Genomic DNA, 22,104 nt, shown 5'->3' with positions numbered 1-22,104 from the left:
CAAACTTAAAAATGGGGATCGATCTGTAGCAAACGTCTTTCTCATAAAAAATCTACAAATTCCCCTGTTTTTATTACACATTTTATAGGGTTTCTATCATAGGAAGAAAATTCTGTTTTATTTTGAAGACACAGACCCAAAGTCGGAAGCCTTAGTTTACGTCAAACATATGCGTCGTTGGCGCAGACTCGTGATGCTGATTGTCGACACAACTTCATCTGTTTGTAAAAATCTAACTTTACATTGTAAAGGCGAGCATTTCCAGTCGCTTTCACGGAAGGGGGGGGGGGGTCCACTTAAACCTAACAATGTGAAGGTAGGCCGTGTTTTTACTGACGCTGGTACCGCAGTGGGGCTGGATGCTGTCAGCATGCTGTAGTTCAGCTACATGGTAGACTCGTCTTCTTAGACATGCTCTTGTTAAATTTGTATTCCGTATCCTAAGATCTACATGAAGCAAACAAGTCTTCCAAAAGTGTTATAGTTGTACTAACGGATACAAGGAACCAACGCTAGTGTTTGGCAACACAAAACATCATAACTATCAGTGATGCTGGTGCATGCAAATTCGGATGGATTCTTTTATTGACAGTAAGATGTAAAGCACTGTAATGCCATTTATATAGAAAGTCTGTACCTGTGATTATGCTGTAGAAGTAGGTTTTATGCAATTAACCTGTAAATATAAGCCTTCAAAGTTACCAGCTGACCAAACCATATTCAATCACAAAGACAAAGTAACAAAATAAATCAATAAAATGATAACTTTAAAGCATAATAATTTTAGTCCCTGCTTACAGCACTTACTGTCAGCTGTTCTCCATTTCTAGCCATTCTCCGTCACCTAAGCGCCCCTGCAGTGATGCCTCCAGCCATGTCTCAAATAAACGATCCAAAGATTGCTTTTGCCTACTTGCGCCCAGCCTGTGTCCTGCTCACCCGAGAGCCCACAGTGGTTAATGTGGAGACACTCAAAGGCCAGCTAAAAGACGTCAACGATGCCACGTTGCAGCAGCTTCAGGAGTACGTCCTCTTCCCTCTTCGATTTGTCCTTAAAGTCCCCGGGGCTAAGAAGGAGCAGCTGGTCCAGTCTGTGACCGAGGCAGTAAGCTATGTTTTGGAGAACACTTGCATCCACAGCTGGGAAACCCTCCACAACCTCTTTTCCGAGCTTTGCCTGTGCCTGTCCTCTTCAGCTGATCCCGGGAAGCCTGCAGATACTTCAGAGGAGCTAAAAGCAGCTGTTCTGAGGTGCCTGGATGCCCTGCTTCATGCTGCTTATGGTGATATAGTGTTCAAAATCTATGAACCGATTATGCTGCCTGGGCTGGGTGCTGCCGTTTCACTGCTGCTGGCTTTGGGAGAGAAGGAGAAATCTCGAGATATACAGACAGCAGCCTTGAAGTGCCTCCAGGCTTTGACTCTGCAGTGTGACTGCACCCAGGAACACGTAGTCCCATCATCAGAGGAGCGATGCGCTGTAGGCAGCGCCATGGCATCGTTTTTACCTGGAATCACCATGGCTACAGCCAGGATCATCACAGGAGATTTGAAGCAAGGCCATGCAGTCACAGTCCGGGCCATCAAGGTACCACATGTTTGTTAATGAGGTTTACAACAACAGCACAATAATGGCTTAACACTTTATTAGACGATAGTCATCATATGTAATCGATGATCTCATGCAATTTCATAGTTCGCAAGTGAACATTTACCTTGTTAACTTACTTGAACATTTAATAAACTGTATATTAAAAATGATCATGATCATAGTACAAATGCACTGCAGTGATCTGATTATGTGATCGCCTGTTGTCAGGTTTGGTCCAGGACTGTGGAGCTTGTCATGGAGGATGTCCAACTTCAGTCCACTGAGTCTAATAAGACTCCCTCTGCAGACCTGGGGAGGATCGGACAGCTCATGGTCCTTCGGACACCGGAGTGGGTGAAGAACACGGCGGGGAAGCTGTCTGTCCTGCTCAAGAAGATAATCTCGTGCACTTCAGCACACCAGCACTGGAGGGTTAGACTGGCAATGGTGGAGTTGGCCGATCACCTGCTGGCCAAATGCAGTCGGTCACTGACTGAGTGTGTAGGATCACTACTAGAAGCACTGGTGGGGGCAATCAATGATGTGGAACCTAGAGTCAGAGAGAGGTTTGATTTGATTGATATTTTTATAAAGAAAAGGAACAAATTAATCATAGTTAGAGGAGAAAATAGCAGTATCAGTAAACATCTTGTATCCATTAGGTGTGAAGTTGCTCTCAGAGAGGTATCCCAGAGGAATCAGAGGTGCAGCGGCAGCAGTGGCACTCAGACCTTCACTGACATCTTATCTGAGAATCTCCACTCTTTGGCCACCTCCCTACCCAGACTGATGAGGACCTCTGATGACCAGAAGAAGCTCTTTGTTCTCAACGTGTTTTTGGGCTACTTAAAAATCTTAGGACCGCTTGTCTCTGTGGTGCTCAACTCGGCTGCACATCTGGAGAGGATTTCCAAAGCCTTAATGCAGGTAATATATATATATATATATATACATATACATATGTGTGTGTGTGTGTGTGTGTGTGTGTGTATATATATATATTTATATGGTAAATGGCCTGTATTTGTATAGCGCTTTACTAGTCCCTAAGGACCCCAAAGTGCTTTACACATTCAGTCATCCACCCATTCACACACAGGTAATGGCAAGCTACATTGTAGCCACAGCCGCCCTGGGGCGCACTGACAGAGGCGAGGCTGCCGGACACTGGCGCCACCGGGCCCTCTGACCACCACCAGTAGGCAACGGGTGAAGTGTCTTGCCCAAGGACACAACGACTGAGACTGTCTGAGCCGGGGCTCGAACCGGCAACCTTCTGATTATAAGACGAACTACCAACTCTTCGCCCCAATAACCTATACGTGTGTGTGTGTGTGTGTGTGTGTGTGTATATATACATACATATACATACATACATACATACATACATACATACATACATACATACATACATACATACATACGTATGTATGTATGTATGTATATATGTATGTATATATATATATATATATGTATGTATATGTACTTAAAAGTACTTCAAACCCCACATGCACATGTAATGTGATCTGTGTGTGTCGGACAGCTCAGACATGTGTGTCTGACGATCTGTAAATGAGCATAGACAGTGTTATAAATATTTTCAGTCATTTGTATGCACAGGAAAGTAGTGCAGTCACATCAAACTGTCTACTTCGACTGACTGTTTTATTTCAAACATGTAATTATAAATAAAATAACAACAAAATACATTGTAGACATAAAAAAGCAAAGTGAGAAACATTCAGTTGCCGCAAATATCTTTATATCTAAATAAACCACCCAATTTATATAGTCGAAAAGGAGTAGAAAGAAGTTTGCACTTATTTGATCCCATCTCCCTTAATACTCTTTAATATTTAAACATTTCATTCGTCAAATTCTAACAAATGTGCTGTTGTAGCTATTCACAGTGAGGGTTTTTTTTTTTTTTTTTACATTTTTCCCATCTACCAAGGAGCAATGATAGCAGGTCTGCACAGCTCAGAGGACACTAAAAGGCAATTCCCATCTCAGCCAGTCTGTTCACCATGCTGCCATCTGGCAAGCAATACAGAAATATAAAACATTAAGCAGTTTCCTTCTTTTCTTCATTTTCTCTACTTCCTCAGGCTGTCAGTTTACTGAATGATCCTCAACACTATACCACAAAGAATAACTATTTTTTTTGTGACTGAATGAACCATTCGTTCCAATTTTTAAGTGATATAAAGTTTTGTTATACAACCATTTATTTAATAACAATAATAATGATTATTCTTGACTCTTTAATACAATTTCAATTCAATATAAGAATGAAGACATGTGCAAGATGCAAAATGTGCAAATATAGTATAATTTAGATGTGTTCAGTAACTATGTGATTGATCTGCAAATGAGGTCCAGTTTGTAGTGGATTTGTGGAAGTTGTTGTTTTTGAGTCTTTTAGTGAGTATTGTAAGGCGTTTGTGTATATCAGTTCTTTGGTTGTATTGAGTTGAGGGCTCTGACTACTTGGGGAAAAAGCTCTTGCAGTGTCTGGTAGTTACGGTTTTGATGCTGCGAAACCATCTGCCAGATGGAATCATGGAGAATAGAACATGTGAGGGGTGGAAAGTGTCCTTCACCATGCTGTTCGCACGTCGGATGATGTGTGTGTCGTGGAGTTGAGAGATGGGTGGGAGAGGGCCTCCAATGATCCTCTCTGCTGTCCTCACTATCCGCTGCAGAGACGTCTTTTCAGTAAAAGTGCAGTTCCCATACCAGATAGCGATGTAGCAGCAGAAGACGCTCTCAGTGGTTCCCTGGTAAAATGATGGGAGGATGGGAGGAGGGAGACTGGGCTTCTTCAGTTTCCTAAGAAAGTGAAGATGTTGTTGGGCTTTGTCCATGATGGTGGTGGTGTTCAGGTTCCAGGAGAGGTCGTCATATGTGCACTCCCAGGAACTTCACACTGTTGAGCATCTCAACAGCAGATCCGTTGATGTGCAGTGGGGGGTGGGTCGTTGAGCTCTTCCTGAAGTTAGCAACCATCTCCTTAGTCTTCTGAACATTTAGAGACAGGTTGTTATTCTGACACGAGTCCACCAGGTGTTGTACCTCCTCTCTGTATTCAGACTCATCGTTGTTGGTGACCTGGTTATTAATGCAAAAAAGAATATTTTTAAATGTAGTCGCTTCAGGACTGCAGCACAAAATATAGTATTTGACTTGGCAAAATGTTCACATACAAAACCAAAATGACATATGTCTTATTTTGTGTAGAAATACAGGGCACCTTGGCATTAGCATTTTGTAGTCTGTAGTGCGGCTGCTTTAAGGTCCAATCTTGAATGTTTTTAGATTTCCTAACCCCGTTAAATTTCCTAAAGCTTCTGCATGCTTCACAGGTGCTGGAACTCGATGTGATGGATGTTCGCATTGTGGAGGAGAGGAGTTACGCTGCTGCCGTGGAGACGAGCACCGGCTCCCATGAGTCCTACACCGCTCACACACAGAGGAAGCATTTTCTCTACTTCACAGATGAGAAAATCTTCTCTGTGCTCATGGAGATCTGTCGCACATTAGGTATAATTGCCCTTTGACTTGGACTCAGTTATCCACTCCTGTTTTTTATCATCATTGTGCCTGTTCCATTGTGATTTCAAATGAATTTAAAGCAGTTATCCTCTAAAAACAATGACAGCTGGTATAAATACTTGTGGGTTGTCGCTGGCTCATTTCTTTAGCTCTCACAGATAACGTTTTTTTGTCTTTAGGTTATTATGGCAACATCTACCTGCTGACCGATCATCTGCTGGACCTGTACTGCCAGTCTTCAGTGTACAGAAAGCAGGCTGCCATGGTGTTAAATGAGACAGTCAGAGGTGCAGCAGGTATCGGTGTAGCAGACCAGGGTCAGGCTTTGGAGACCAAAGTTCGTGAAAGTCCTGCCACCCAGGAAGATATTAAAGCAGCAGCTGTTTCTGTAATTGAGGAATACACCAGCCTGAACAACTGGCATTTGATTACAGTCAGCAAGGAAACGGATAGAGACCGACAGGATCAGCAGGTGAGGATATTTCAATCCTTGGGCATCCTTCATCAAGCATTTCCACACATAGTATATTATTTATTAACTTCTTCTTGCCTCTAAGTGGAGTTCCTGACAAGTAGTATACTGACTCGTCTCCTATAGAGATGATTACAAAGAAATGTGCAAAATGCACATTCAGTCTAATCAGCAGAGTTGTTTGTACATAGATGCTTCAAAATAAATCTAAGCAGTAAAACCTGGTTTAGACTAACTTAACTGAAGACTAAAAACATAAACAACACTCATATCTTTTTAGAAATAATGCGAACATAGGCAAGGAATAGAGGGCACATTTTTGGGTGTTGCAGGGCTTTATTGTACAGAGTGAGGAGCGATCAGCGGATATTCCCTTTGGCCAGTTCTGGTTCCAGCAGCCTGTTACCATGTTTTGCTGTCTACATGCACTACAACACTTTACAACTCCAAAGACACAAAGAAGTGAAATAATGTCTTTGTGATGGTCTGGCTTCACACGTCTCGGAGGAGTGTCAGGGACTCTTCGTTTACTTCTGCACAAACTTTTTTTTTAAATCACGTGAGCACAGCCTTGTGTTAGCTTTTGTAACAGTTCTTCAATAAATGTTTCAAAGAGCTATTTCATGAAATTATCAGACAAGCATAAGGAAATGTGCTCATCGGCAGCATAAACACAACGAGCATCTGGAGACAGGTAAAGTAGCCACAATTTATTTGGTGCTCAGGCATTTAAATTTGTTTAAGATCAAATTTCTTCCCTCAAAACAAAGCTCTCTGGGCTTTACCAGCTCACGTATACACGCTCCTTTTCACACTGATTTCTCAGCAGACTCAGCAGAAGTCAAAGCTGCTGCGAGATTTGAAGTAGCTACTCTGAAGCATCAAGGCTGGATTTTTGGAGCACGAGAAAATATCTGCAAGCCTCCACCGAACAGAGGCCATAAACCTCTGGCAGCTTTCTGTTAGTTAGTAGATAAACTTGCAGTTTCACTCTGTCAGCTAAAAAGTACAAACATCCTGCTGGCATTGCCAAATAAAAGAATCGAAGAACACAGATACATGTTTGTCAGGAGGAATTTTTGACCCCTATAGAGGCGCTTTCTGTTTCTGCACTCAAGTCAAACTGGGTACGGTCATAAATGGAGTGCAGTATGAGCCTGTACTAGTTTTCTTACTAAAACACATGGTAAGATGTTGAATGCTTTTTGCATCCTTATAAAAAATCTTTTACACAAAGAAACAGAATGACTCTGTTTGAGACAAACAAGCTGCCTACATAGACGGGCTCAGTAAAAGATGTCGATGGTCCGATTGGAGAGATCATACATGCTACTTCCTCTACAGCTGAGAATTCACAGGACATTTATAAACATCAGTGATTCCCAAAGTGTGGGCTGGCGCCCCCTGGTGGGCTGCAATGGTACTGCAGGTGGGCTGTAATAATTCTATTAGAGCTCAAAGCTTAACTTATTAACTTATATTTATTTATTATCTATTAATTAATGTATTTATATAAAATGTGAATTAAAACTGGTACTAGGAAATTAATAGTTTATGATTTTACTCATTACTCTGACCTAAATAGAAAAAGAGAGCACATTAAACTGGTTTTGTTCTTTTTACTCTGGCTTCCATTACGTTTTAGAATTGATTTCATTTCACTGACTTTTAACGCTGTGAGTCGTGATGCTCCTGCCTACATGTCTGATCTTTTTGAACCCCACATTCCCTCTTGCAGCCTGAGATCATCTAATCAAAGGCTGTTGGTGGTCCCACAAACAAGTTTTAAGCCTGGAGGAGAGTCCTATACAAATAAAGTCGTAATAATAATAATAATAATAATAATAATAATAATTATTATTATTATTATTATTATTATTATTATTATTATCAGTATTATTATTATTATTATTATTATTATTATTATTAAATTTACTGCTCTTTTATTCAAGTTTGTCTCTTAGTGTCACATATTGATTTTAACACTTTACATATGAGTGGGTAGGATAACAGCCAGTGTGGTTTTTGCTTATGTAAGGAAATACATCCGTTTCCCTTGTATTTTGATTTGAGTGAAGATCCTAAATTGGCCCCACTCTTGACTTTGAGAAAGGCTGATCTGTGCTGTCCCCACATGAGCACAGTCAGATATAATACAGGCTTTCAGGAGCAGGAAGGTTAAAGGCTGTTTAATGTCTGATCTAACTGTGTCAGACATTTGTGTTCTCACGTGCATGGAAGATATCTAGTAAACCTCAGGTCTGCAGCGCATGTGTAAAAGTGGTTAGAAAGCAGTGCATTAACATGTGTTTTGTCTCCTTGTGTAGCTGCTCAGTCCATCCAGACTCCTCTCCATATCCAACAGTGATGCCGGCTCTCTCCAAGTGAGTCCTTCATCATCAACATCTGCATCCACGATCCACCAGCTCAACAGCAACATCTGGCAGCTGTGCATCCAACTGGAGGGCATCGCCTGCTGTGCTCAGGCTCTGGGCCGCGATTTCCGTCCCTTGTTGATGACCTCGCTGTATCCTGTGCTGGAGAAAGCTGGTGAGGAGACGCTGCTGGTCAGCCAGGTGGCACTGAGCTCCATGTGGGACATCAGTAAGGCCTGTGGATACGCTTCCCTCAAGGAACTGATCAATGAGAACTCTGACTACCTGCTTAATGACATATCACTCAACCTTCAGAGACTCAGCCAGCATCCACAGGTAGTTATGATGTGTTTTTGTTTTTAGCCCAAAATGGACACAGAAATGACTGCTGGAGGGTTTACCCGATTTCCTCCTTCGTCTGCTTAAGCCTGTGCTGCCCTGAGCTTGTACTGTATTTCATTATAATCCTGTCTTGTTGGCCAGGCTCCACCGGTGTTGACAGTTATGTTGACTCACTCTGACTGCAGCCTGCTGCCGCTGGTCGGGGACATCGTTCAGGATGTGCTGACGGCTCTGGATCTCAGCTACGAGCGCACAGCTGCTCTTTTCTGCTCCGTGCTGCATGCGCTCATGAAGGCACTGGGTAAGATTTCAACAGTGATGTCAGCTTGAGTCTCACATATGCTTGGAGTCAAAGAGGACGAGGAAGAAAATGTGACTCAAGGCATGCACTGCCACATTTTTTATGTTGCTTAACTTTGTTTTCTGCAGTGCCTTCCAAAGTTTCTATCAATGAGTACATTTCAGGATATATAACTTTGCTTGTTATCAGATTATCAGTATCTTTGGAAACATTTAATACATCGTGATGGTTTAAATGCTGAGTCGTTTTCTGCTGTAGAATTAATATTTATACAGCGGCACTATAGGTGTTTGCAGTTTTACAAGCTCGCACAGTAAAAATATGGAATTAAATGTCACTAATGGGCTCTTTCCAAAAACTATCAGTGTCTGTGTCACACTGATTTTGATCAACTGAATTATTTTATTGTAACCAAACCTATTTTGATATTGTTGTCTTGTTTTTCCTTTAGCGAGGTGGTTTCCTTCCACTTGTAGCAGGACCAGTAAGTCTGTCAGCTCCAGGAAAAGCTCCAGTGACCAGGAAGATCTCAGCATTCGCCAATTCCTGCTGAATTACCGCAAACAGAAAGAACTGGCAGAGGGCATTGGAATAGATGATGATTATAACACTGAAGACCGAGGTAATAGGTCTGTCTAAGGTTGTAGTGGTGATTATTTTAGATTCAGAGTGTAGAGGAGATGGATCATTGTAATTAAGAGTCATAGAAATCTGAACCTCACTGCTAAACTGGCGGTCTAACTGTACATGTGCTGCCATTGCAGAGGTCCCTCCCACTGAGTGTGAGGATGTGGAAGATATTGGTAGTCCTGATGTGAAAGCAGAGCTTCCCTCCCACCTCAGCATCACTAAGGATGTTATGGAGCGCTGCATTCATCTGCTGTCTGATCCCAGCCTCAGGCTCCGACTCAAGGTAGTTTTATGTAGAGTCAACTGTTGGACTAATAACAAAAATAATCATTCTTGTGAAGGTAGGACCGCCAGCGTTGGTACAATTCATCTTGTCAGAACTGTGTGGATGACTGTTCACTGGTGTAATGCTCATCAAGGAAAAACATTCAGTCTGGTCCAGGAGTGAAACAGAAATAAGTCTGTGCTGAAGTCGTGCCTGCTCAGGAGTTTGGGCTCTCAATGAAGACCTCAGTAATTAGTTTCATCTCACATATAATCAGGATCAAAACAGAGATAATTGTTAGGTGTGTTGTGCGTCTTTGTCTTTAGGTACTGGACGTGCTGGAGTTGTGCGTTCAGGTGCTGAGTGAGAGGGAAGATGAACTGCTGCCTATGGCTCATCGCTGCTGGCCAGCACTCCTGCAGAGACTCACAGCCGATGACCCATTAGCAGTCCTCAGAGCCTTCAGGGTAAGTAAAACAAACCTCTCTTTTCATTACGTGAGTCAAAATTATTCAAGTCGTCTTTAGTTTTAAACTCTTAATAGTGAAAGAATGAAAGATGGTGCCCAACAACAGTCTTATTTCATTCAGAAATAGTTCTATTATTTTCTTCTTTGGGTTGTAATGTGAAGACTCTTCAAACTAACATTTCTTCTATCAGCACAGAAAAGTCACCGTGTGGATGCCTTCTTAGAGGCTGCTTTTCAAACTGTCTCAGAGAATCAAAAAGTAGGACTTTGTGATAAATGAAGCTGATAGTTTTTTGTGATCTTTGGTACAAGTGTCAGCTGATTCAACTTGTCGGTGTAAATTAGGCTACTCGTCAGCTCCTGTCATCAGCTGGAATATTTTTAAATTTGTTATTCATATTTTCATTGATGAGCTGACAAGTACAGACACGTTAAGTCTGTAAACAGTCATTTATTCACTCAGAGCTGCTGCTGGGAAATTGTTTCATCAGCTTTTGGATATATACGAGTTTTGTAAATACTACAATTCATCCATGAGTATACAACGGGAAGGTTTTATTGAATTTTGACAGCTTGCTGCTTTTGTACATTACATTTTTCTACATTACATGCCAGGTGCTGTGCGTGCTGGGTGAAACATGTGGGGACTTTCTGAGGAGGAGGGTTACTAAAGAGGTTCTGCCCAAGCTGAGCGCCTCTCTGGCACGGCAGGCTCCGATCAGCGCCAAGGCTGGGCCTGTCTACACACACACCCTGGCCTACAAACTGCAGCTGGCTGTATTGCAGGGGCTGGGCTCACTGTGCCAGAGACTGGATCTGGGTAAGAGAATAGAGACACAGTGCTCACAAACAGCACAGTTTCACCAAGACACAACATAGTGCATCATCCTGTAGAACTGTACCTGGGCTCTGGCAATGATCAAAGCAGCCACAACATGGACAAATCAGAGCAAGCAACTATTCTTAGTATGACGCCTCACTTTATGGAGGTTGGTGCAACATGAAGCCCATCATTGAACACAATGAGAGCAAAGGGTACCAGGATTTGTTTGGCCTACTTTTTCTTTTTACTTTTTCTCTGTGCTGTTTTGATCCCATATTTATTTTGAGTAAATACATGTTATCTATCTTATTGAAGCCTATTTGATCACAGGGCTGTAACTTTCTTGTAGGAATCAACTTCATGATTCTTCTTAAATGAATGAGTTATAGTCAGCTTTCTTCCTGTGAGTGAGACAACAGCAATACAAGTTTGTGTCTGTACATTAGTACAGAGATGAAGATGTCTCTATACTAAGGTTAACAAATTAGGTTGTTAGCCTGATTTGACATTAAAGCTGTGTGTGGGGAGATGAGTCGTCAGAAAAAGCCGAAGAATTTATTGAAGCTCCTTCACCACCAGGTGGCAGTCTCATATAAAAATGAAAATCAACCATCGGTATCCCAGCATAAATCAGGGCATCTGTTTTATTATAAAAACCTTAAAGTGTGAAACAGTTCGACATCCTAAATGCATGACGGTGATGTTGTTACTAAAAATGCGTCTTCACTGTGGCAGCTCTGTGATTCAACATATTTTAACCATGACTTTGATGATACGGACCACAGCCAGCTGTGCCAGCAGGAAGCTGCTCAGGTCCAAACTGCACACACAGCTACGACTGCAAGCAGCTCTTCTTATACCCAACTGAGAAACGTGATCTGCAATCAGCAAATGCGAAGCCATTTAATTGATAAGCTCATAGAAGTTGTTGTTTTTGTTATTTTTGTTTACTTTGTGCTCAACATACTTCCATTAGCATGTTGAAAATATTCAAGGCCTGCAGGCTTCTGCCATGACATTCCCAATTATGCAATTATGAGCTGCTTGTGTAATTTTTGGACACCTGTGCAGTGTGGAGGTGAACTGAGTGACAGAGTGAACATCACGAATGTCACACCCTCCCACTGAGGTTCATCGCTGACAGAGGAAAAGTTAGCAGCTGGTGACACCACGTGTCACAAAGGTGACAGAGCTGTCTGCAGCCTTTCCAGAGCCAGCGTTACATCTAATAGTGACAAGGACTGCAGTGTAAAGACAATTGTTTCATTTTGTAAGAAATCAGGTTGTTTGTGAAACTGTTCCTTTAAAATAGCTTACAGCACTTTCTGTACTGCAAACTCTCTCATACAGTATAGTGTGCAGATAAACAGGCACGATACACGTTGTGTGTTTGAGATGCTCTTTGTGATTATTCTGTGAAGTCGGTTTCAGTATGTCTGTGGCTTCAGTTCACAGTGGGTGGGACAAGGATGGGTTTAAAAAGGAGATTAACCAGCAGTGGTGAGGGAGAGGTGGTATGTAGTGGGAGTGGGCAATTTTGAGAATAAATGCTCACCTGGACAGGCAGAATTATTGTTGGTAAGCTTTAACGTTCTAACCTCTCAAAACTGCTGTGAAATCCTCCCTGAACCACCTCAGCAGTTTTACTGAGCTCATTAGGAGTTAGCAGAGGTAAAGTCCAGGCTTGGTCTACTTTTTATACTCTTTCATATTTTTTCCTAGTTCCTCTTCTTTCCCTCCTCCCTTCTTATCTTTACCCCATATTTTTGGAACCAGGATCATGTTTTTAAAGGTTTTGTTCTTTTGGATATAAAAGTGTCATTATGTGCACGCACTGGACATAATCAGAAAAGAAGCACTCACAACAGTAACCGTGTATGTAGTGAAGCCTGGAGCTGCACATGTAACATGCCCCACTTTGCTCACATCCTACTGCACCACTGCCTGCTGTTTCAGCCCATCCACCACCCCAGCATCCACCTGTATGCTCCTGGAGTTTCATGAGTAACATATTTGCAGGGAGTGATCCACCCGAAGACCAGACACCGAGCTCAAACTGTATTCTGCTGCTGTGATTAATCCGTGAAATTAACTTGGCTTTGTTGCATTTTATTCTTTTTCATTTTCTTTTACAAGTTGATTTCTGTTGTAATTTCTGAATAAAAGGTAAAAGTATTACAATTGAATAAAATATAGTAAAAATGTCCTGTGTTTGGTTTTCTCAGCTGAAGCAGACCTAGATGTAGTTTGTGAAGCCTGTCTACCCTACCTGAGCTCCAGACAACCCATCAGACTGCAAGAAGCCTGTTTAAGGTAAGTCTTTATTAAGGACCGCTGTAGTCTTGGAAAGTAACTAAATCCTTCATTTAGTTACTAATGTGTTTGAGTGTTAGATACAGCCAGAATGCCATAAATGAAAACTGTACCATCCAGTTGACATTGTATTGCCATGTTGGTCATTAACAGCCACGTGACATGATTTATCAGTAAAATCTGAATTTAAATTGAATGCTCAACATCATATTTGGAGAGGTGCTGGGTGTTACACAACAAAATATGACTTCAGGAGTCATTCATTGTCTCTGAACACTGAATATGAAACAGCACTGTGGCTATAGCTTTTGTTCGCTGAAGGAGAGGAACATGGGACCTGAGAATGGAATACCTCAGGAATAATCAGGTTCCTGCATGTTCTGGGTAAAGACACCAGTATTTGTGACTTTAAAGTAATATAAGACTTTTAACCCTTTGCTGCAAACTTTAGTAAATCAGTTTGTGGGCTTGATTTAAATATCACCCTCACTCATTTTGTCCCTTGAGAAAGAACTTCCAGAAATACGCAGATGTAGTTCAGCGGTGGTGGCTAAAACCAACAGGAGCAGTTAAGCTAACTTCAGGTTGGCACACAACAGAGCTAACTAGCAATAGTTCTCCAAACGTTGAATCTGTTCATCTGGACGTAGCGTTTTGTGGGAGAAACGTTTCGTCACTCATCCAAGTGACTTCTTCAGTATGAGTAAGTTAAATAAGTTCGACTTACTTGTTGTACGTCGAAAACCACCACAAAATACGGACTGAAGAAGTCACTTGGATGAGTGACGAAACGTTTCTCCCACAAAACGCTACGTCCAGATGAACAGATTCAACGTTTGGAGATTTACTTTCCTGGATGATTGAGAATGCATCAAGACATAACTAGCAATAGCTAGCAATCCCAACTTGGCAACACTGTTCCTAGCCAGGTAAAGAGCATAAAAAGTGAGAATGACTGTGATGACGAGTTTATATGTGGCATATCATCACAGGTCAGTTGCCTTACAGGCGTGAATAGAAGTGTCTTCAGGACATGTAGGGCCGTGATCTCCCAATACTGTGTGTACGAATCTGAAAGGGAACTCATTTCACCTTTACACTGGCAGCTGATGCAAAGTGTGTGCACTGTGAGAGCTACAGTAATGTAAAGGACAGATGGAAGTTGTGAATAAAAAAGCAAATAAATAAATAAATAGCTCAGAATGCAGTATGCAAGCAGCCTTTTATAACTCACATCATTCTGAATTATTGATCTAAGTGTTTGGGTAGCAACATAGCAGCCACAAGTAAAAACACATGCTTTAATATACTTAAGTGTTTTCCTGCTTGGAGGTGATTTAAAAAACAAACCTGAAGAGAAAGGCAGTGTTGAGTTAATGAGCTTATAGTTAAACTGTTGGTTTGCATGTTAAAGCCAGCAAAACTGGTTCAGTCTGTCACTTTGGATTATAGGAAGGTGTTTTCCATACAACAGATATTACGTACAAAGCAAGACACAGCTCAGAGCTAATCCTGTTCCCATGTTTCTTTCCCTTTCCTGCACAGTGTGTTCCGACACTTAATCCAGGTGGATCCGGACACCTTCTGGTTTACTCTAAATGAGCTGCACTGCCCGTCCTCTTACATCCCACACCACCCCGACCTCCTGCCGGTGCAGCTGAACGGCACGGGCAGGCCGAGAGACGAGTTCTCGGACAACGTGTTCAAACTGCTCAAGGAGGAGTTTGGCTCCGTTACTGAGACAGTTAACCAGCCAGTCAGCTAACGAGCTGCTGCTTGATGAAATTGACTCATCTCACAAACGGACAACTTATTGAACCACGACTCAAACAGGTCAATTAGCTGAAAGAAAGTCTGTCAGCTGTGCCAAATAGTTGATCACCTAGCTCTGTGTAATTAAGAGCTACTCTGTAATTTACAAAATGTTACTTAGTCGTCACCTTGATTATCTAACCTCCTAGCTTCTGCCCACAATTAGTACTTACTGTACATTAACATTAGGTGAAAATGGAGCTCTACTGAGTTATGTTTGATTAAAAAGAGAAAACAAAAACTACAGTATCGGACATTTTTGGCTCTTCCCTTATTTTCCCGAGGAGGGAATCTCAGCTGATGGATCCAAACACATTTTGACATCATATGACCTTCTTGATGTAATCCTCTCATTTATCCAGGCTTGGGACCAACAGTAAGAGTATACTAGCTTTGGAAGCCCTGAGGGTGGGTGTCTCCTCCACCAAGGAGCCACTAAGAAAATACATGAAAATTGTATAAATATGGTTATAGCTGTTGATTGGGATTTTATTCTAAAGTACAAGAGCCGGCATTGCCACGTAAAAGATTTCATTTTTGCTTGATGCAACGATGATTATGAAGTGTGCATAAAGTTAAAAGATTAAAGCTAATAAAACAAATTTCATTTGATTCAATTTTATACATGTGCATGAATTGACTTGTAAAGCCCTTTGGTCAGCTCTGTTGCCTTTAAACGTGCTATAGAAATGACATTGGACAATGGAGAAAGGATCAGTTGAACCCATTCATAACCATTCATGGCAGCTTGATCCAAGCTGTCCTCGGTAGCCATGACAACGAAGACGTCCCATAAATGCTGGGCGCAAACAAAAGGGTTTGTTCCACACCCTGCACACTTCATAATTTATGTTTGCAGCTGAACTGTTTTGATATTTGGAGACTTGAAAACCCAAAACAAATCCATCCATGCAGCTGCATCACTGTCTGGTATGGTAACTGCACTATATCAATTCAATTCCTTTTATTTTATACAGCACCAAATCACAACAACAGTCGCCTCAAGGCGCTTTATTTTGTAAGGTAGATCCTACAGTAATACATACAGAGAAAAAAAAAACAAAAATCATATGACCCCCTATGAGCACACAGTTTGGCGACACTGGGAAGGAAAAACTCCCTTTTAACAGAAAGAAACATCCTGCAGAACCAGGCATCGGATCGCAGTACCCTACAGCGGATAGAGAACAGCTGAGAAGGTCATTGGAGCCTCTTATCACTTATCGCACCCGCTACAGCCGCAAAGCCACCAGCGTTGTGAAGGACCCCACACTCCCCTCATACACACTCTTCACCCTGCTGCCTTCTGGCAAGAGGTACCAGAGCATTCGGGGCCTCACTGCCAGACTACGAAACAGTTTCTTCCCCCAAGCCGTCAGACTCCTGAACACTGACTGGACTGACACACACACACACACATGCCTTCATACAAGTCACTACCAAGTACTTATCTGCAGAATCTCTCTCTCTCTCTCTCTCTCTCTCTCTCTCTCACACACACACACACACACCTTCATAAACCAAGTTACTTTTTGCACAATGCTCAGTCTTTTGCACATTTCACATTTCATTTGCACTGTCTTCTGTCTGTATCATTCTGTTCTGTCTGGTGTTGCACGGTAGTGGTGTGCGATACTGCATATTTTGGTATCGATCAGATACCAAGTAAATACGGCCTGTATTGCTGATACCAATACCGATACGGATACTTTTCAATAATTAAGGTGGCTGCGTCATTGAATTGCTAAATCGCAATTATTTTTCATGACCTTAAGTGTTTTTTGTGATGTTTCCTTTTTAATGAATAAATAGTTAAAACCCAGGACATAATTAGGACAAAGTTTATAATTAAATAAAAACATGCTTTATTATTGTGGCAGGTCGTGGTCTGCGTTGCCGCTGCAGGTGAGATGGACTCACCTTCACGGCATCTACAATCATGCCTCGCCGGCTTAAAACCTGTGCGCTGCTTGTGCTTTTGTTGTTATTGGTGGTGATGTGTACGGCTGGCAGCAGGAGAGCTGCCGTCGTTGAATGTACTGTTACAGCAACCGTGTGATTACTGTAAGGGTGGACAGCGCGTGGCTCGGGGTGAGCCGGAGGCCGGCACGCTGCATGGTCCTCCGTGCCGGCCGCCTGCCCAGCTGCCGTGAGCCCCGGCTCACTTCCACGCCTGCTGCGCCGCCGCTGCTTGCCACATCGGTGGCCACCAGGCCAGCTCCGGGGCTTCCACTGGAGGCGCAGGCGGCCGCCAGAGTGGACACTTCCCCGTCGCTGGGCCGGGACATGGGGCGCCGATGGTCCGGGCCGATTCCCTCGCCTGCTTGCGGAGTGGGGAGTAGGTTTGGCCGGATGGCTCCCCGGCCTGAAGCGGGCGATGGGGGTATGTGGCGGGGCGTGTTCTGCGATGCCGCTGCAGGTTTGATGGTGGTGATGTGTACGGCTGGCAGCGGGAGAGCTGCAGCCGTTGAATGTACTGTTACAGCAACCGTGTGATTATTGTAAGCAGGGGCGATTGTAGGATTAGAACTTTGGGGGTGCTGAGCACCCAAAGAGCTGCCCAGGCAGGCAAGATAAACTTTACACGTCACGATGAGACGTCTTCCCTGTCTCTTTCAGTCCCTGCATCCTTAAATGTCTCCAGTTGTCCCGAGTTCTCTATGACTGTCTCCTTGGTGCATTTAAACCCCTGTCCTCATCTTCACCTCTGTTATCAGTCATCCAAATTTTACCATCTCTGTGCAAGTCTGCAAATTTCTTTATTAAATCATAAGATTCTTAAATTCATCAAGTCTCTATGCCTGGGTCCTCGTCACAAAACATGACATCACTGTTTTGTATATTTTAACACAATTTAATCCTTGAAAGAAAAATAAAACACTTTTTTGAAAAGTCTGTAACAAAACCATCAAATCTGATAAAGGTTATTAAAATGCTGCAAAAGAAGAATGGATTGGAATAAAAAAAAATACATATCCTAACTTTAATTACAGGGGAGGGGGGTAATGAATGATGCTCATAGTGAGTAAAAAGTCAACAGTATAATACAGATACATAAAAATCACTCCCAAAACAGAATAAATTATTACAAAATATTAATTAAAAAAAACTATAAAAATGGAGGCAACTTTGCCCGTGGTAGAATGTATACAATGTATGAAAAAATCTTTACTTCAGATACTAATTTAACTAATTTAATAATACTAATTTTGTGTTGTAAGATTTATGAGTTTCATGCTTTCATAGTGGTACTTGGGAGAGCTTGACATTTTCTCAGGTGGCGTGCACTGTAAAAAGTTTGAGAAACACTGATAAGGTAAGTGTATGTGTGCTTTTGGACAACATTTAAAGCTGCTGTACAGAATCTTTGAAACAAGCTAGCTTAAAACATTTTTAGAATATAAACAGAGCACTCTGCTTCTCTTTACAGCTCCTCACTCCACCAGGGCTCTGTTTGGCACTTTCTGATAGTGTGCAAATGTGATGTACGTACTGCGGCAGTCATACAGACAACTGGATGGTCCAAAAGTTGGCCTACCTATTACTGGCTGAGGTTTTAGTAGAGCTGTGGCTGAACCACATAAAAATATATCATTCATTTTAATCTCCCCAATCAATTATAATGTTATGTTGGAATGTTGTTAAAGAGGGTCAAAAATGTTTCAACCCAGTTTGTTTTGCAGATAGCAGCTTTAATATAGGGAGGACACAACTTCCAGACTGTATGAGTAAAATCAGGGTTTTTTTTTCTCTTCGTCAGTTTCATAGTTTCTCTTTTGCCTGTCACTGTTCCCTGTCTGTTTTCTTACCTGGTTCTTCCTGACCTTGTACTTTCTCCTCACATTCCCCTCTTTCCTCGCTCCCTCTTTGGACTGACAATCACACACAAATAGATTGTATTCAATTAGATGAAAAATTACATTAATATGAAAAGAATACCATTAAGATCACTAACAAAAAAATCTATACTTTTGTTCTTAAAATGTTACGTCTCAACCAAGTACTGTATGCTTTTTATATTTTTAGTAGTGAGTCACACATTCAGCAAATATTGTCAAAAAAAAAAGTAAGAAATCTTTGGGGTGAAGCACCCCCAAAAATGGGCTAAAATCGCCCCTGATTGTAAGGATAAATGATGCTGCGAAGCATGAAAATGCCATCGGGTCTGCCGTGGTGGCGATCTTTTTTTTTTTTTTAATCTTAAGTGCACGCAAACCAGTAAACAAATTAAAACAAATACTGTTGATAAACTATAATACAAACATTACAATTAAAATTCTCAACAACAAAAACACCTGGTAAAAATATAATTAATATGTAAACAACTTAACAACCCCCAAAGTGTCTAAGTCACTTCACGTGACAGCAACACCGAAACATAAGGGGGGGGGGGCAAAGTGTGCCTGCTCTTCGCTGACACAGATGCGGCGAGTCCAACGACCTGGCTGTTTCGTCTTTGCCGAAAGCACAGCATTGTAAATGAGCAGAACTCAAAGTAAAGAATCGATCTCACCAGGCTAGTATCGATCCGATACCAATTGCGACTTGGTATTGATACTATCGATATTTGGATCGATTCGCCCACCACTAGTTTACAGGTAACACCATTGAAATGGAGTGTCAGCAAGTGTCAGTAATATTAAAGTGGCTGTATGGAGTAGCACGACCACTGCTAAGATAACAGTTTTCAGATGCATTTGTACATATTGCAATGTCTTTTATCGTCTTTATGGTGCTAGCTTAAAGTCATGCTGTAAATGTTAGCTTATTTTCTAGTGAAACATATTCAAACCATGTTAGGACAGAAATATTAGCTTCTATCATGACTAATTAAGTTACTAGTTAATAAAGTTACGGCTAACATGATGGTGCTAACCCATAACCCCGAACTCTGTAATACTATAAATGATGAGTGATTTAAGTTAACACTAAACGTTAAACAGTGTCTCCTGAACATTTATAATCAGGTTTGAGTCTGGCTGCATTGACTTTTGAAAATGCAAATTTAGCATGATGGCTGATGGTGCTGTGTAAGCTTCTACTTACCTTCTACACCAGGGGTAGGCAACCTTTCTGATGGCGAGTGCCATTTAAAATTTCCTCAGAAGTCAGTGTGCCATATGATTGCATTAGCAATAAATTTAATAACGCTCTATATGAACAGTTACACACTATATAGAACAACTTTATAGAACTAGAAAGTGCATTTTCTGAAGAAACTGCAGTGTGAATGCTTGAATCTGAATGTATGCACTGAAATGAATTAATTGCTGAATTTAAGTTAAAAATGTTGAATGAGAGAAAAAAAAACTGAATTTTTAACCTGAAAACAAAAGTGCTAAACTGCTAAAAGCTGAAGTGCACAAAGAAGAAGTTGGAAAATAGCTGAAAGTCTTTTAAATGTAAATTAGAAAAACCTAAGTAATGAGAAAAGAAAATTTAGCGTCAGAAAACATCTGAATAAATATAAAAAGTTCATATTCTTTGATTAACTGAATGACTAAAATGTGATCCCTCCACTTGGATCCACAGAGTTTAAAAAGTTTAAATGTCTGAGCTTTGAAAGACACGGTGCTGGAAAGAGAACAACGATGGCGACGTTTTGAGGGTAAAATGATGGCTGTAGAGCAAACACTGTGGACACAGCAGCAGTTGAAAGAGAAGTGTTTAAGATGAATCTTGGCACAGTGAGAGACAGAGCTCGTTAGGCAGGCAGGTGTGAGCCTGGTTTCTATAGTGACTGCACCCAATGGCTCCATACACACGGACACAGACATGCACCTCACTTTTGCTGCTTAAAATGAACAGAAAAGTCAAGCCAAAACAAATCGCTCCCAAATGAAAAGTACAAGTCGTATTGACAAAATTCTTTCACCGTGAGCGGCAGCAATGTCTAGTCTACCTAATTCTCGGTTTTCATGCCTGTGGAGTTTATTATATGGACGTGGTGACAGTGTAAAGACACCATGCTCTTCTGATTTTCAAACGAACCTTCTGAGCCATTTTAACATTAGAGTCTATGGAAGAGTTGGAGGGAGTAGGCTGTGCTTTGGTGACATTTATGAAAGAACCATAACACCTAGTACAATAGTAAACACATTGGATGAAAGAGGACAGCGATGGCTACGTTTTGAGGGTAAAATCATACCTGTAGACGAAACGCTGCGGACACAGCAGCAGTTTTAAGAAAATATTTTAAGATTAATTCCCCCCCTGCTCTCACTCTACCAGTTGAGCTGTCTCACTCTAGCGGCAACATTCCGTCCCATACACACCCATTATAAACTCTGAAACGGGTGAAAAAACCTCATGAAACTTAAACTGGTACTGAAGAAAAAGTATAATAGATATTGAAAAGATAAATACAAGTTGAATAGTTGAATGTCTTGTCTTCGTTTTAAAGTTTGAATGGTGGCTCTATGTTAACGTATGTGGAAGTAGATACAGTTTGAAAATGAGTAAGTTGAATGAGGATTTGAAGGGTCTCCCCATTGAAATACATGGGAAATTTTTGTTGAAAAAAGTTGAATAATTTTAAAAATATAAATGTTATAAATGATAAAAGTAGAAGCAGTCATGTCCAAAAGAAGAGGAATCTAACGGTGTTTGAATGGTTTTTCTAAGTTGAACGGTTTTGAAGGAGATAGATGCCAAAAAACGTACGGAATATATAATAATAATAAAGATTAGAAGAACAATACTGTGAATGCTTTTACAAGCATTCACACTAATTATATTTGTTTGCAGATGTTGGCAGCTATCAGCGAATAATTATCAGCTATTTTGAAACAAAAAAATACACTTTTTATCCATAACAAGAACTCCATAACAGCAAATACAGAAAATGCAAATGCTATTTATGGTCTCCTCACAACAATGATAAGAAAAATAAACTGGGCCAATATGGCATGTTTGTTAATACAGAGATACACATGTTAATGTGATCTCTGGTCTCCCACTCAGAGACACAGGTCTCCGAGTGTCCAGCATTCAGACGGCTACCTGAGGACACTCATGTGAGAGAAAATCTGCTCACACAGATATGTAGAGCCAAATACTGTCAATAAGGCCTCTGCAGTGTTCTGAAGACAGTTAACCTTGTCAGGTAGTGACAGGGGATTTCTTCAAATCACCCTGCCGTTCTTCAGCTGAGACG

The 22,104-nt window shown here is 41.3% G+C and overlaps 1 protein-coding gene across 1 annotated transcript; it reads left to right on the top strand.

Moving 5' to 3' along the window:
* The first annotated feature begins 206 nt into the window (after positions 1-206).
* tti1 (TELO2 interacting protein 1) lies at positions 207-15,462 on the top strand. The gene is made up of 14 exons (XM_063463853.1): positions 207-316; positions 831-1,588; positions 1,820-2,157; positions 2,254-2,518; positions 4,957-5,134; positions 5,326-5,618; positions 7,946-8,329; positions 8,477-8,636; positions 9,088-9,258; positions 9,401-9,549; positions 9,858-9,998; positions 10,616-10,820; positions 13,049-13,136; positions 14,682-15,462. Exons 2-14 carry the CDS (start codon positions 863-865, stop codon positions 14,899-14,901), a joined length of 3,318 nt encoding a protein of 1,105 aa, XP_063319923.1. The 5' UTR covers positions 207-316; positions 831-862; the 3' UTR covers positions 14,902-15,462.
* The last annotated feature ends 6,642 nt before the right edge of the window (positions 15,463-22,104 follow it).

The sequence above is a fragment of the Pelmatolapia mariae genome, linkage group LG20 (assembly GCF_036321145.2).
Source record: "Pelmatolapia mariae isolate MD_Pm_ZW linkage group LG20, Pm_UMD_F_2, whole genome shotgun sequence".
NCBI lineage: Eukaryota > Metazoa > Chordata > Actinopteri > Cichliformes > Cichlidae > Pelmatolapia > Pelmatolapia mariae.
Note: the sequence above shows the minus strand (reverse complement) of the source record. Positions and strands in the feature narration are given on the sequence as shown.

Coding starts and splice junctions, on each gene's coding strand:
- tti1 (XM_063463853.1), top strand. CDS start 863: ATGCCTCCAGCCATGTCTCAAATAAACGATCCAAAGATTGCTTTTGCC. Junction 5,619..7,945: donor GAGACCGACAGGATCAGCAG/GTGAGGATATTT, acceptor CTCCTTGTGTAG/CTGCTCAGTCCATCCAGACT. Junction 10,821..13,048: donor GTGCCAGAGACTGGATCTGG/GTAAGAGAATAG, acceptor TGGTTTTCTCAG/CTGAAGCAGACCTAGATGTA.